The 17,303-nt window shown below is 41.5% G+C and overlaps 1 protein-coding gene across 1 annotated transcript in view; it reads right to left on the bottom strand.

Annotated features, from left to right (window-relative positions):
- Nucleotides 1–3,635: 3,635 nt before the first annotated feature.
- The window catches only part of LOC145396842 (protein obstructor-E-like), a 19,576-nt gene continuing 5,908 nt past the window's right edge, over nt 3,636–17,303 (bottom strand). Inside the window, exons 2-6 of the mRNA XM_080270125.1 lie at nt 10,491–10,691; nt 9,935–10,129; nt 8,869–9,070; nt 7,544–7,615; nt 3,636–3,714 (exon numbers count right to left, since the gene is read on the bottom strand). Coding sequence (XP_080126251.1) covers nt 3,636–3,714; nt 7,544–7,615; nt 8,869–9,070; nt 9,935–10,129; nt 10,491–10,691 — 749 coding nt within the window. The remainder of the gene's footprint in view (nt 3,715–7,543; nt 7,616–8,868; nt 9,071–9,934; nt 10,130–10,490; nt 10,692–17,303) is intronic.

Raw genomic sequence — 17,303 nt, 5'->3', positions numbered from 1 at the left:
AGTTTTTTCAAAGTTGAGCACAAATCATCTGAAGATAGGAAAATTAAACTAAACAATAAACTTATCATGGAAGTAAGAGCCACTTTTTTTTAATGAAAACCAAAACAGAAACTTAGAAAAAAAAAAAAAAAATGGTGGTGAAGTAAGGAACTTGTTTCACACCAAGTCCATTATTTATATTTTTGTGTTAGTAGGTCAGTATATTATCTTATATTAATGTATTCTTAACTCATTGGGCCCACTGATGTCTTTTGTATTTTATTCTTGACAACTCCCGAAGATTTTATTCAGATTAAGCAAGACCTCTGTTACTGAAGGGATGGTGGCAGTAGTAGTAATAGCAGTAGGACTCGTATTTTTATAACCCCAGGCTCTTCTGAATGTGAACTCAGTGGACTGCAGGCCGAAGATGTCCTTCACCTACAGTCCACCATTCTCCTTTTGAGGGATAGGGAGAGAAATGAGAGATGTTTGTATAACCAGGCAGTGAAACCACCCATTTATACTGATGCCACCACATGCAGGCATCGCTCTCCATGACCATCAGAGATGTAGCAGGAATAAATTAAAAATATCATCTGTGGGCTTCAAGGCGTTAAGTTCAGTATGTATTATGTGTATAACGGCATACATTTGTCCAAGCCTCATGCCTGTATAGTGTTTATATTGTAGAGACGTAGTGTTAAGGCCGCCATCTGTTTTTGTACCGTATTATAGTGAAGTTCTATCACACTGGTAACATCATCACACAGGCTTTCTCATATTAGGTGCTTTATCAGTGGCTTCTACACAAGACCTGTATCCTGGCTGGAGTAGGAGATTTCATAGCGCTTCTTCCTCAGTATTTGTTGTGCATAGTAGACCTGAACCCCTTTGCTCTGATGATGTATTTCCTGCTTTATTCTTGCTACTTTCGGCAGTTTTTGTTCAGTAAGGATATAGTTTCCGAACTTGAAGAGTTAAATGTAATATTCAGTAATGCCACCGTAACTAGCATTCTCTTTGAAGTTGAATGAAATTGTGTATAGCCTATATCGCAAGAAGAAATGTGGGTAAATATGTCATTGGATTGGTGGAGGTACAGGAGTGTCAGTGGTGTATCCTGAAGGGTGGGGGGTGGCACCGGGCACTCCTGAATTGTGCTTTGTCACCCCACTGGCCACTGCAGATTTCAAGGGTAATAACCTAACTCCTCACTGATGATTTCCCTTTGGACCACTCTATAATCAGGACGGCTACTCATTGCTTAAAACTTTAGCTATGCCCATGTTTGAGATAACTTTTTTACCATGATCACCCACCAGTAGCAGAAATAAATGGCAAATGTGCTGTCGGTATATCATAGGGATTAATGCTGACCGAATTGTATTAGTAACATAAAATATTCAGGAGTAATATGCAAAGTAAATAACTGAGGAAGATATGTTGTGATATTCCCAAAGCCATGGAGATATGACTAATATATACAGTAAATATACACAGACACAAACAAGGCTTTGAAGTGTATTTTTTTTCCCATAAGGTAGTTCATTTTTTTGATCAACCAGAAATACCTATATACAGGTAGTCAACGAGGTTTTGCTATTTATACTATTTTTGTAACTATAAATGTAAGCTGTTTGAATACTTTGCAGTGGTATTATATAGGGTTTTGTCTAGTTTGCAACAAAAGAAAAAAAGCAGCTGTTGAACAAGTAAAAAGTGTACATGTAGATGCAATGTTCAAGGAGGAATTAGACCCATTTTAACCTGAGTATGTAATTTCTATCGTACAAGGTGATCCATAAATAGCACTGCACTTGAAAGTCAACTGGCAGTATCCTGTGTGCTGTGGGAACGGCTCAGTCTACTGGTTTGGGCGTGGGTGTGGCAGTGGGAGCTGAGTGAAAGATACAGGGTAGGTGTTGGTGCCCTCAGCATACGAAAAATCAGCCAGTGGAGTGGAAGAGGAGTGTTATATATGGCCACCGGTATTCATGCTGTGTCCAGGTAGTTTTAATCAGCTGTGGAGGAGCTTTTTGAAGTTGATAAATACTGTACTGTGTTATGGCTTTTTCCAAGTGGTTTTTCCGTAGCTGTTTATTGTGTACAATGCCCTGCAACATCCTTGTGTGTGTTATTGATGCAGAGTACGTGTATATTAAAATGATACAAGCTACCAATGAAAAGTAGGCAGAAGAATATCAAGGAGTAATGTGCAAGATAAATTGCTTAGGAAGAGGTGAATACGAAGATTTCCACCTAAAATATAACACATTTTAATCCTTTCACGAGAGTTAAATAAAATAGTTAAGATCTGGTCGCAGCAAGAATACAGTAAAATTGGCATACTCAGGCTGAAAGGGTAGAAATAACAGAACATAATAGTTGGGAAGAAACTTTTTGTAGGTTGAAGGTGTTTGCAGAATTAATGTATATTGGGATGGGTGATGCCTAGTGGTTCTCCTGCTGCCTGATGTGTTAATGTATGGATGGGAGAATGTGCATCTAAAGCTGTTAATCAGTGTAAATAAAACTGTTTTCTGTAATATGCTTTTTTTTATTATTATTATTATTGTACCATTACACTTGGGTGACAAGTTAAGTGGTTTCTTGTAGCCCGCCAAACCATTACTATGCAAGGTTGTATTCACTTAACCAAATGTGAATCTGGTGGTTTTGTGGGTTAAGGTGCTCAAACTGGATGTGACTCATAAGGGATTACATCAGAGGGTCGGTGTGGGATGAATAACTGATCATTCATCTTTAAAATCTGAAATGAGCAGGCTAGCTCTGGGGCCCAACGCTCGAAATAGGACAATAAAGGATTGGATAATGGGTGGATGGATAAATGGAGATAACTGGTACCAGAAACAGAAAGCAACATAGATGTATTACAGTTATCAAGAGCGTTCCCAGTTTAATACATTCAAATTTTTCGGGGTTGCGTGATGAAAATGATCTACATTAATGTCGTGAGCTCCTTTGGGTACAACTTGAGGGCTACGAACTTAATTAAAATTGATTGGGACATAGCAACATGTTTATAGAGAATTAAAATTACGCTTATTTCGCTGTAACTACATCCAATATTAATGTAAAGTAATTTCAGTGAGTTGAGGACAGTTCACCATTAATTTCAATTTAAACACAATCAGGTCTGTTTTAGTCTTTGTAGCCCCTAGACGTCCCAGTGACTGTAACTTGTGTTGGTGTCGCTTTTTAATATCTTCCTGTATTTAGCGCATCTGGGGCTACGTATTATTTGTAAACATGCCACTTTGTTCAAGAGAAGTGGCTGATCCGGTAGACAATAATGTACTGGAAGTGAAGGCAAGTAAAGATAACATGTGACATGATGCAGTGCTAAGCCTGTTCCCGCCCGTCTAGAAAGGACTCCGTGGGCCATTGTAGGTGAGCAATAATCTGCCTTTTCGACGTTTCTAAATGTTCATGAGTATTTATTGCAGTTCCGGGCAGCCACGCCCCTTGGTTAGGACACACCTTGAGTTATATCAGGTTAGCGCAGATTAGGTTAGGTATATTAGGTTCCTGTTATTTAGTTAGGTAGATCATGTTATTTAGGTTAAGTATTGTTTTTTTAAGAAAAGTCATCGGAATAGCCTTGACTATGCGGAACTGCAACTTCACCATGCTCATGGTGATGTGGCGTTAGAACCCGCGCCAGAGTCGTCGGAATGGCGGCTTTGCTTATGCTGGATCCCCAGGAGGCCACTGGAGGCATTTCAAATTTTAACGGTCTCGAAGGGAAGCAGGCTGGCTATTAACTTTACCAAACGGGCGCAGGTCCTCCAAATTTCCCACTCTGATGGGTCTTTCACAGGCTGAATAAGATAGGTCAGGGTAGAAGTTTTGGTCTGATAGCGATTTGGGGTTGAAACGTTAGGATTATAGTGGCAGTCCTAGGTGCTGAAAATCATTGTGGGTTTGGGAGACGAAGCCCCCTAGTTTGGTTAGGTTGGTGGGATCGTCAACAAACAAGCTCCTGCTGGCATGCAGACAGCTTCGTTAAAATTAATGCTCTAAAACAGTTAAAATTTGTTTGGTCTATATACTTTTTGTGGTGAAGAGTCAACACAGTTAAGTGTTGCATGCTGTACTCATATTACTTTAAGGATATGAGAATGTAAGAAGACTGATGCAATTACCGCGCCCGTGTGGTGCAGCTTTCCTACTGGTTGGCCATCTACCCTGTATCTCAAGAGGATGAGATGGGATTTGCTGTTTCTGGGGTTAATGGACAGTGTTTACTTGGAGTCTGTGATTTGTACAGAACGAATTGCTTTGTGCTCGGTTTGTTTTCATCCGATGGGACAAGCAGCTTGTGGTCGCATGAAATTCAGTGAGCCTTAGCTTACTTTAGGCAGGAATGAGTTTTGGTACTATCTCTCCCTTTTTTACTTCAGCTTAACCTAAAAGTGCCATCTGTCATGTATTCTGAATTGTACCGAGATTAACACTGTATTGCCGTACTCTGCCACTGAGCTAGGTGAAAAATGCTGCAAAAGGACAATTATAGGCCAGTTTAAGGTGAAAGGGCTAATCAGATCAATCCTCCAGTCTGGCTACACTTGGCCATGAACTTGGGGATTTTTGTCAGGTGAAACAAACCGACTATAGAAGTAACAGCAAGGAAAAAAAATGGACTGATGGGATTAATATTATGTGCTGCTGTGACTCAAAATTGTGGATAGTAAATGTGTTCAGTATTTTAAATTTAATGTGCTGCTGAGGATACAAAAAGCAACCAATATGAAGGGTATCATTATTACACCAAATTTATTAACGTGGTGTAGAAGCATCAGGGATTTTGCAGTAGTCATCGTATGTAACCTCAGAATGTATCGTGTGAATTGTGCAACGATACTTTTTTTTTGTTTTTTGAGCGAATTTCCACGTGTTATGGGGATCTTTACGATCTCTAATTGGCATTTACAAATTACTGGTGGTCTCTGTAGAATTCAGATGACATGTAAAAGTACTTATTTGCGGTTGTAGAGATTAGGGGGGGGAAATAGCTACAGGTATGACATATATGCAGTGTTTGTACATTTCAATAAGTTACCGTATTGTTTAACGAGAGTAGACGTGATGAGTTTGAACGTTATTCTGGTGGACTGCCAACAGAATCTACCTTCCTCCACCATGTCACCATCCTTTTCCTTTTCACCATCCACCTTTTCACTGTCCTCATCCCCGTTTTCACCATTCTCCTTTTCACCATCCTCCTGCTCTATTTCACCATCCTCCTCTTCACTATCCTCATCCTCCTTTTCACCATCCTCCTTTTCTGTCATCTTCCTTTTCACCATTCTCCTCCTTTTCACCATCCTCTTCCTCGTTTTCACCATTCTTCATTTCACCATCCTCCACCTCTCATCCTCTTCCTCCTTTTCACGCCACTCATCATCCTTTTCATCATCCTCTTCCTCCTATTCACTCATCATCCTTTTCACCATCCTCTTCCTCTATTTCACCGTCTTCCTCCTATTCCCTCCTCCTCCTTTTCACCATCCTCTTCCTCCTGTTCACTCCTCTTCCTCCTTTTCACCCTCCTCCTCCTGGTGAATAAGTCAACGACGGAGTTAAGGGACATTTGTATAACCAGGGCAACGAAATTAACCGGGTAGGCTATGTCGTGCCATCCCGTGAAGGCGTTCTTGTCCCTCCCCAGCAGCGAAATGAAATACGGCGTTTTGACAGTTGCCAAGAATGACATGAATAATTGCTCAAGGCTCTTTTTTTTTTTTTTTTTTTTTTTTTTCTTTTCGTGTGCGGATAGTTTGTGTTTTTTATTTGTTTATTTAAATTCTCTATATTATAGACAGTTAATAGTTGTTTCAGGTGTTTTGGGAGACTATTCAGTGTTTATCGTATGTGTAGCCTATCACTAGAATGATGCAGCTGTAGGAATCATTAGAATGATTGATGACATAATAGACAGATTGATAGATACGTAGGTGTATAGAGAAAGATTGATAGACAGATATGTACAGGTAGGAGTACAGGTAGACAGATAAATAGATAGACTATTAGCATATGTGATTGCTGAAGGTGTTTTGAGAATTTTTTAAATCCTGGAATTGGATATAAATTATTCAGTTTAAGGACAGTTAATAATCAGTTATCGTTTATCATTTATTGAGCATTCAGGATTGCTTCAGGTTTTGTGGAAGACATAGTCATAGTGTTTATCAGGTATTATTGGAGGTATTTATTCATTTTATTGGTTTATTTAATTATTAGCCTATTTATTGAACATTTAGGACTGCTTCAGCTTTTGTGGAAGACTTACGCAGATTCACAGTGTTTATCAGTTAGTGGACAGATCTTAACACATTTATTGTAGTTGTTTATCCATTTATTTATTTGTTTATCATTTATTTAACACCTAGAGTTGTTTCAGATATATATGAAGGCTTGGATAGGTTCATAATGTTTATTAGTTATCAGACAGTCCTTACCGTAATAGATACGCTGTAGTTATTTATGTGTTTATCATTTATTGAACATTAAGGATTGCTTCAGGTATATATGAAAACCTGTTCATAGTGTTGGTATAGTTATCACCGTCTTTATCAGATGTATTGGAACTATATATATATATATATATATATATATATATATATATATATATATATATATATATATATATATATATATACTTTATTTGTTGATCATTTAGGACTGTTTCAGGTATTGTGGAAGACGTAAAAATTCGTGTTATGGTATATATTGTTCAGTTTTTGGATCGTCCATAATACTAGTCTTATTATTTATTTACTTATTATTGAGTGTTTATGATAACTTATGTGGAAACTAGAAATTTATAGAGGTTAGGAATTTTACAACCTTCTGTATTCTATATTTTCTGTGGACTTGTTTTTACTTTCCATATCTTGCACTCATCTGATTTATAAAATTTTTCAATTTATTTATAAGCATTGTATATGGTATTTTTGCGAATTTCAGAACACTAGTAGTTACCGTATATATATATATATATATATATATATATATATTGCAGGATGGATATTATGTACGTTACCGGTAGCATACTATATAATGAATGTTTTGGTGTTATATGGCATTTTAGGACTGATTCTGTCATTATTTGGTGGAAGTTTCAAGCAACTCCAGTTTCGTGATTTTCGTTCTCATAGTATTCGTTGAAACATTGAGTTATTTTTTTCTTTTTAGTCTAAAACAACGCCAGGTTTATTTCGTTTCGTTCTTACAGCACTTGTTGGGAAAATAAGTGTAATTTTCTTTTCCTTTTTTTTTTTTATGTTGTTTACTGCTTTCGTGATATATATTGTTTTAATTTAGTACAGTGCCAAGTTCCTTTAATTTCGTTCATATAGTATTTGTAGCGAAAATAAGTGTACCTTTTCTTTCTTTTATTCTCTTTCATTTCTTTTCTTTCTTTTTTTTTCTTGTTTACTGTCGTCTTCTTCGTTCAGCCAGTTCCTCCCTCAGCTTCCTTAGCTCCTCCTGCCTCCTCTCCTGAGCCAGTCGTTCTCTCTCTCTCATCTCCCTATACAAGGCAAGCTCCTCGGGGGTGTAGTAGTTTTGGCTGGGGGAGGGAGACAAAGGTTTACAGTAGTAGTTTTGGCTGGGGGAGAGACACAGAGGTTTACAATGAATCTGGTATACAGTGAAGATAGTCGGGGTGTAGTATACTGTTTTTTTTTTTAATCGAGGCGAAGATGCACTTGAAAGATTGGTGATTATTGGCTGAATGCAACATCACTTCATAATCTAGCATTATTAACTGACAACAAATATCTGAGGGGGAAATTTGGGTTAGTAAATATTTTTTGGACATGTTGCATTCAGCCAATCATCATCAACCTATCAAGTGCATCTTCGCCTCAATAAAAAAAAAAAAAAAAAAAAAAAAAAAAAACGGTATAGTTATGGCTGGGGGGGAGGAGAGACAGATGTTTGCAGTGAATCTGGTACTTATATATATTGTGAAGATAGTCGGGTGTAGTAGTTTTGGTTGGGGGGGGGGAGAAGACAGAGGTTTACAACGAATCTGTACCCGGTATACTGTGTGCAGATAGTCGGGTGTAGGTGTTTTGGCTGCGGGAGGGGGGGAGACAAATGTTTACAATTAATCTGCTTGTGAAGGTAGTGGTGAAAAGGATGTATGTGAGCGAATATGAAGGTGAGAAGAAACGTGGTAGGCCAAGAAATTAATACCAGAATGTGCTACTGACGAAGGACTGCTGTGGAGGGGATGCAGGCCAGTTATATTCTCCTGTTGAAATGTGGGAAATTAGCTGCCAAAGGACGAAAATATCCAGGTTAATGACTCATAGTACATAACAAACTCTTCAATAATTATCCCTTTCAATCCTAACTTGGCCCAAAAGTGCCACCTGTCCATCTTGAATCCTGCGTTAAGACAGTAGATTAATACCGTATGATGCTAGTCACGAAGAAGTGCTGCGGAAAGGATGGATTTTTTTTTTTTTTTCTGCCATTGAGGTGTACGTGAAATAGGCTGCAGAAGGACTGAAATCTGGCCAAATTAAAGTGAATGAACTATAGCAGGCTTCATACCAAACCCTGGAATTACCATAGACAATTTGATTATACTCGAAAAAGAGAGATTTGGTTACCTATTAGCCGATTACTTGTATAATGGAAGACTATGGTAATACTACATCGATAGATACGTAGATGGATAGACAGACAGATAGACAGAGACAAGCAGATAGACAGACAGACAGACAAATGGATAGACATAGATAAGATAGACAGACGGACACAGATAGACAAGCAGATAGATAGAGAGACACACATAAATAGATCAACAGACAGATACAGTCACAGATAGACAAACAGACTTTCACGTACCATCCCTGTACTGTCTCCGGCTCGTCACAGGTGTTGGTAGCTTCGTTATACACCTGGCCCAGCTGACAGAACTGCAGGCGTGGGGACCGACCGACGCAGATGAAGAATTCGCGACAGTCACGGGGGGAACGGAACTGCGGCAGGCCCCTCAGTATGATTTCGAGGGGGTTGGTGGTTTCCGGACAGCTGAAGCCCAGGAATGCTGTGGAGGAGAGGAAAAGTGACTTAGAGAGACAGAAAGAAAGAGATACTACGAAGGGAGAAAGTCGGGAGGGGGAGAGAAGAGAGAAAAAGTGAGTTAGAGAGAGGAGACAGAAGAAGGATACTACGGAGAAAATCGAGAGGGAGAGAGAGAAGAGAGGAGAATAGGAAGTGCAGGTGATCATTTAGCATGGATCTGGATGGGGTTGGTCGAGTCGGGGCGCCGAGGCCCAGGGATGCTGTGCAGGAAACATAACTTAGGAACAGGGGCATAACTGAAAGAAAAAAAAAAAAAAAAAAAAAGGCGAAGTCAATCCTTTTTAAGTTGAATTTTTAGGGGGGGCCGAGGGTACCCTCCTGGAATTTTAGGCAAGTTTATTACAGACTAAATATGCACTACCACTAAAGGAAGTAGACTGGTCATATACCCTTAAATGTGGCGCCATTGTCCGCCTTATACAGTTATTACTCAGTGCCGGAAAGCGGATCCATTCTAGTCGTGGCACCGATATTACTAGGAGGTTACTTTGTCGGGTCATTGCTACAAAGGTTACTCAGCTCCCTTTCTGTTCCCCGGAAGGTGGATGGAGAAGTGCACGAGAGGGACAGCTTCAGCCTGTAGTGCACCGTGTTCACATGCAGATAAGTTATGGTGGCCTCCAGATAGCTAGGTGGCCTCCAGATAGCTAGGTGGCCTCCAGATAGCTAGGGTGGCCTCCAGATAGCTAGGTGGCCTCCAGATAGCTAGGGTGGTCTCCAGATAAGCTAGGCTGGCCTGCAGATAGCTAGGCTGGCCTGCAGATAGCTAGGCTGGCCTCCAGATAGCTAGGGTGGCCTCCAGTCCAAACCAGTGGCTATCACTCACCGTCCGCGTCGCAGTCCGCGGATTCATCGGGCCACTCGCATCGGTATGTTGCGGACGAGAAGGCTAGTCCAGCAGGGCAGTTGATCTGGAAAGCGTAGCCATTGACGCAGTTGTAGAAGAACCCGCACTGCGCCCTGTCCCCGGAGCCGTAGTAACCCCATTGACGTGCGCAGTTCTCCGTTGGCTGCGCTGCCTCTGTCGTGGTGGGAGAATGGGAAGATTTAGTTTCGCGGCTACTTTACCTCTACATATCAGCCACACCTGTTTACACGTATTTTATATGCACCTACATCTGTATACACGTTTATAAAATGCATCCACATACATGCATATAAGACACACCTACGTACACATATATAGCTGACACTGACATACGTAGAACACACACACATATAAAATGTTTATACACCATGCACCTTCATACACTGCACATAAAGACATTTAATCTCTCTCTCTCTCTCTCTCTCTCACACACACACACACACACACACACACACACACACACACACACACACACACACACACACACACACACACACACACACACAGTACTCACGCTGCCCAGTCCTGCCGGTACAGTCCACCTCCGTCACATATTTGCAAGGATAGGCCCCGTTGGTCACCGTAGCGTCAAACAGTAGGCCATCTGGACAAAGCTGCTCACTGTACACCCCGTCACGACACTCATAGTACTTGTCACACTGGCCGTTGTCCGGGCGATACTCCACACCTTCGGGAGGGCAGTTCTGGGCAGCAGCTGATTGGCGGGAGAGCAGAGGGTTAAGTGCTGTAATGTTGGTGTTTATTATGCTAGGAGTGAAGGTTAGGATAATGATGATCTCCTCCTTCTTCTTTTCTTTCTCCTTTTTCCTCCTCCTCCTCCTCCTCCTCCTCCATGTCATCATCATCATCATCATCATCATCATCATCATCATCATCACAGTCTTTATTATGATTATCACCGTAATGATTCTTCCCATCAATATCATCATCATCACCATCATTCTTAGTAGGTGGAGACTTTGTTTTCGCTGGTATTATTATTATCATTCTCGCCTCAGAGTCTCGCAACGATTCCAGGAGAACCGGAGACTGCGCAAGGAATCTGAAGGGCCCAGGTTATGTGTCCTGGCATGTACCACTGCTGATGGAAAAAAAAAAAATCCAAATCTCCCCATTGGGGTCAAAGTCACTAAGAAACAGTAGGTGGAGACCAGTGACTCTCCGTTGGACAGTTACAGAATTCTAGTGATCATCATCATCATCCCAACCTATATATCCCACCTTAGACTGGGGTGAGGCAGGGTCCAGAAGACAAGTCAAAACCTAGACGCCACAGAAGGGAGAAGTAATGAACAACATGGAAATAGAAAATTTAATAATTACACTTTATTCTAAGTTAGGATTAAGAAGTAAGGGAAGGGAATGTAAGAACTGTGAAAAAAAGGTTTTGATATTAGAGTGACGACGTTGTGTGTGTGTGTGTGTGTGTGTGTGTGTGAGAGAGAGAGAGAGAGAGGGCTCAAGGAGGACCATGTGTGTTGGGGGAGGGGGGGGGAGGACACATGAGAGATAATAAAATGCATTGTTTGTCTGTTTATATATATTTTTTATTATTATTAGGCAGTCTCTATTCTGAACACGCGCTGACTGTGACTGGATGATTGAAGTTTGTGTGTGTGTGTGTGTGTGTGTGTGTGTGTGTGTGTGTGTGTGTGTGTGTGTGTGTGTTGTTGAATGAAAGGTGGTCAAGGTAGGTAGGTAGGTAGACTGATAGATAGAAAGACAAAATTAGTAGGAACGTAGACTTAGGCAGGTAGATGAAAATAGTGGAAAAATAGGTAGGTTGACTGACAGATAGGTAGATAAAATTAATAGGAACGTAGGCATAGGTAGATAGACAAGTGGTTAAAAATAGTGGAAAAATAGGTAGGTAGGTTCACTGATAGATTGGGTGCCCAGGTAGATAAAATTAGGAGGAACGTAAGCATAGGCAGGTAGGTAGGTAGGTAGATAGATAGACAGGTGGATAAAAATAGGTAGGTTGGTAGATAGGTGGACAGGTAACAAGCAAAAGAAAGCTTATGTGTTTCCCTTCATGTCTTCTTTCTTTTTGTTTTTTCATGATATTCCACATTTTTAATTCCTCCCCTTTTTTTTATTTATTTATTTATTTTTTTTTTTTGCGTCTCGGTTTTTAAATCCTTAGTTGCGGTTTATTTACGTCCTGTATTATTCACTCCGAGAAGGTGAGTATGTTTTCACCCGTGTTTGTTTGTTGGTTAGTTGGTTGGTTTGTCTGTTAACAGGATACGGAAAACACTGCGAAACCCTAATCAGTGATGAGAAAACCTAACCCATTATGAAGAGTGGTTTGGAAATTATATACTTTGCCCTTGTCGGAGAGATGCGCTCCAGTGAGTGCCTCTCTAGTTATATATTAGGTTTGAAATGATGGGTGAGAGAATCGGAACGTCACCCCAAGATGTATTTTGGCGGCATGTTCCAAAATTATTTAAACGGAATCCTAAAGTTTGAACCTGTGGCCTAGACTGTGAGCCCGTCAGCGAAAAGCGGTTCGCCAAATACCACCCCGGTAGAATCCCACGTACAGCGGTTTAAGGCAATAAAGAGTTAATGAATAAAATAATATACCTTTGCCTGGAGTTCCTCCGGCCGTGAGAGACAGAGGGTACACACACACACACACACACACACACACACACACACACACACACACACACTCTCTCTCTCTCTCTCTCTCAGTTATCAGAAGATAGTTTTATTGCACATTGGAGCGACACCTTCGACATAACAAACCTCATTCAACACCTAAGCCCCAATGCATACCTCTGCCTTTCACCTAATTAACCTCACGATTAATACACCTGCGAGAAAGTGCGTCAGGGAAGGTGGGTGTGGCGTTAAGTGAAATGAAACAACGGCCGGCAGCGTTTGGTAACCCAGTAACCTCCACACGGACACGGACAGTGAAAGTAACACACGAGCGTCAACATTCCAGTAGGTTCGTCCCCCCTTATGATAATACAGGTAACCCCACCCTCACCCTGCCCCACACAGCATCCCCTCCCCCTCCCCCCACTCTCCCTGCCTCCCACAGCATCCCCTCCCCCTCCCCCCACCCACCCTGCCTCACACAGCATCCTATCTCCCCCTCCCTCCACTCACCCTTCCCAGCACACCATCCCATCCCCGGCTTTAAACAGCGTCCGATCCCCACCCGCACCCCACCTAAAACACCATCCCATCCCCACCCTTATTCTTTTGCATCCCATTTCCCCAGGTTACCTCACACAGCATCCTAACCCCACCCCAACCCTACCTAGCACAGCATCCTAACCCGACCCCAGCCCTACCTAACACAGCATCCTGTCCCCACCCTCACCCTACCTACCACAGCATCCTATCCCCACCGCAACCCTACCTAACACAGCATCCTATCTCCACCCTCACCCTACCTAGCACAGCATCCTATCCCCACCCTCACTCAACCAAACACAGCATCCTATCTCCACCCTCACCCTACCTAGCACAGCATCCTATCCCCACCCTCACTCAACCAAACACAGCATCCTATCTCCACCCTCACCCTACCTAGCACAGCATCCTATCCCCAGCCTCACCCTACCTAGCACAGCATCCTATCCCCACCCTGCCTGTCACACTTCCATTACACAGCACCCTATCCCCCACACCACCCTACCTCACACAGCATCCTATCCCCCACGCCACCTCCTTATCCTCATCCTCCCTCACCCAGCATCCTATACTCCTCCACTCACGCTTTTTACACCCTTTTTCCCACACTACCTCCCACTGTACTCCCTGTAACTCTAAACTCTCAGTCTCATCCTACCTGTGCAGCATCTAGTTTTCCCACCGTCACCCTTTGTAACTGACAGATTAAAAGAATAGCCAGTATCCTCCCTCTCCCAGCCAACAAAATCAAGGGCCATTTTTTTAACCTTACTTTCCACTGCCTTTTCCCCTCCTGTCACTGACCTCTCCCTCACTCTCAACCTCTTTTGGCATTTGTTTCGCTGTGGAGTGAGCGGGTCCTTTCCTAGCCCGGGCTTTGTCTGGTAAGGGGTCATCCAGTGCCGGTTCTAGCCTTCTGGGGGCCCTGAGTGGGATTATATTTGGGCCACCCTAATGTATCTCCTTCTGCATTTTATTTTGTGGTATTTAAACTCAAGTAAGCATCTAGTTAATATTAATAGTTTTCATTATTACTGTAATAGCACCTTTACACTAGAAATGGTTCTTGTTTAGTCCTGTTGTATGTCAGACAGAGATACCTAAAAATCATTCATTACATATTTATTGATTTATTTATCGGATGGGGGAACTAGAGAAAGAGGGGCTTCAAACTATTTCTTGAATTGCGTGTACCCAGAACCAACCCTGGGCCTTTCGACTATTTATTTAGAGTATACTTATCTTTCTCTCACTATATCTTGCCTCTTCATTCACCCCCATACCCTCCCTTATTTCCTCTCCTCATTCCTTTCTTGTTCTTCTTCCTTTCTCATTCTTCCTCCTTCCTTTCCTATTCTTCCTTCTTCCTCCTTCCTTTCCTATTCTTCCTTCTTCCTCCTCCTTCCTTTCCTCTTCTCCCTCCTTCCTCTCTCTTTCTTTCTTATTCTCCCTCCTTCCTTTCTTATTCTCCCTCCTTCCTCCTTTCCAGTTCTTCCTCCTTCTTCCCCTAACACCCCTTCCCATCTCCAAACACCCGAGGGAGGTTAAAAGACCCCTTCACCTCTTTGCCATCCTTTTAACATTTCGCAACAAGTCCTCAGTCACCCCTTGTATCGCTGACCTCCCCGCCAGCACGTTTTTTACTTTTACCTCACCTTCCTTTATCCTGATTAAGAACACCTGTCAGTATCCCAGTTAAGTACACCTGTTAGTATCCTAATTAAGTACACCTGTCAGTATCCCAATTAAGTACACCTGTCAGTATCACAGTTAGAGTACACCTGTCATTATCCCAATTAAATACGAGTACACCTGTCAGTATCCCAATTAAATACACCTGTCAGTATCCCAATTAAGTACACCTGTCAGTAGTAAAATAAAATCGTTGGGAGACAGGAAGGAGTAGCTGTGAAAGACGGTATCACAGTGACTGGAAGGCCTTAAGTTGAATAAATCGTCTGGAAGCAGGAAAAATGCACTAAAAAAGGGGGGATTGAAGGGGTTGAGGTGAAAAAATCGTCCGGCGGGAAAAAGACGAAGACAAATAGGTTGGCCTTAGATATATGGGATTAGGCCTGATTAGACTTTATCATCCCTTCACTACGTACACACACACACACACACACACACACACACACACACACACACACACACACACACACACACACACACACACACACAAAATCAGTGGTAGTAGTGGTACTGAAAAGAATAATAGTAATAGAAAGTAACACACACACACACACACACACACACACACACACACACACACACACACACACACACACACACACACACCTGTCCTACCTACTTCCAGAGTCCAGACGTACTCCTTGACCACATACCTACTAACCCGGTCAACTTACTGTGACTATCGTTTTACTTACAACTTAATGACCTGTCACTTCTTTTATTACTTTGTTAACTCTTGTACTTACTTCTCTGACCCACCTACCTATCTATCTATCTATCTATCTGTCTGTCTGTCTGTCAGTCTCTATCTATCTGGCTGTCTGTCTATCTGTCTGCCTACCTACCTACCTACCTACCTGCCTGTTTATCTATCTCTCTGTCTCTATCTATCTATCTGTCTATCTATCTGTCTGTCTGTCAGTCTATCTACCCACCTATTTACCTACCCGTCAGTAACATTTACATAATACCAGTATAACTCTCTCTCTCTCTCTCTCTCTCTCTCTCTCTCTCTCTCTCAGTGTGTCATGGTCATTCTTGTTTAGTCATGAGTTTTAAATCCTTGTACTCACAATTTCAGGGGATAGAAAGGTGGTCAGGCTAGATAGATAGATAGATAGATAGATACAGACAGACAGACAGACACACAGATAGATAGATAGATAGATGAAATTTTCGGGAGCCACATAATCTTTCGAGAACACTATCTATCTATCTGTCTATCTACCTTGCCTATATGTGTATCTATCAGCCGTATCTATCCATTTGTCTGTGGCTACCTTTTAATCCATCTGTAACTACTGTGTCTATCCGCTGCATCTGTCTATCTATCTATCTCTATCTCTGCCTCTACTTTTTAATCCATCTGTAACTACTGTGTCTTTATGCTGTATGTCCGTTTATCTATTTATCTATCTATTTGTATCTGTCTATCTTTTAATCCATCTGTAACTATCTATCTGTCTATCTGCTGTTTCTGTCCATCTATCTATCTATCTATCTCTTTATCTGTGTTGGTTTTGCGTATAGTGGTGGGAACAGCGATGGAATCAAACTGGTCTTATGAATCAACTTGTTTTACGGGGTATTGCGTTGCAGAGAGAGAGAGGGGGGGGGGAGGAAGGAGTGAGGGGAAATAGTCAAATAATCAGAGAGACAGAAGAGGGGAGAAAAAGATGAAGGAAAGGAGAAAGGGAAAGTTACTATGGAGGAAGGGAAGAGGAAGGTAGGGAGGGAGAGGCAGAGGGAAGGGAGGAAGGAGGGGGGTAGAAAGGGGGAAGGGGGGAGGGAAGTAGAAAGGAAGGTAGGCTGAGGGAAGGTGTGTGTGAGAAAAGGTGAAATGCTAACCTGATATGACTGCTTTCTCTCTCTCTCTCTCTCACACACACACACACACACACACACACACACACACACACACACACACACACACACACACACACACACACACACACACACACACACTCACACACACACTAGATTTCTGTACAGTTGTATAAATTCGTTCCATGCATTCATTTCTCCATTCCTTTATTCATTTTTACATCCATCCATTCAGTAGTCCGTTCGTTCCATGGTTAAATCATTCATTCATTCATTCGTAGATTTATTAACTCATACATTCACCTGTTTACTCATTCGTGTGTAGATTCTTTCATTTATTTGTACATTTAGCCATCCATTCATTCATTGTAGTTACGCTCATTCATTCATTTAATCGTTCGTTCATTCATTCATTCATTTTATTTCTTTGTACATTTAGTCATCCATTCATTGTCGTTACATTCAATCATTCATTTTTTCGTTCGTTCATTCATTCATTTGTACATTCAGCCATCCCTTCATGCATTGTAGTTACGTTCATTCATTCATTTATTCGTTCGTTCATTCATTCATTTTATTTGTAAATTCAACCATCCCTTCATGCATTGTAGTTACGTTCATTCATTCATTTATT

This window comes from Coenobita brevimanus, chromosome 39 (genome assembly GCF_032717465.1).
Source record: "Coenobita brevimanus isolate Jiangsu-jjx chromosome 39, ASM3271746v2, whole genome shotgun sequence".
NCBI classification, from domain to species: domain Eukaryota; kingdom Metazoa; phylum Arthropoda; class Malacostraca; order Decapoda; family Coenobitidae; genus Coenobita; species Coenobita brevimanus.
This window is presented reverse-complemented; position numbering and strand designations above follow the sequence as displayed.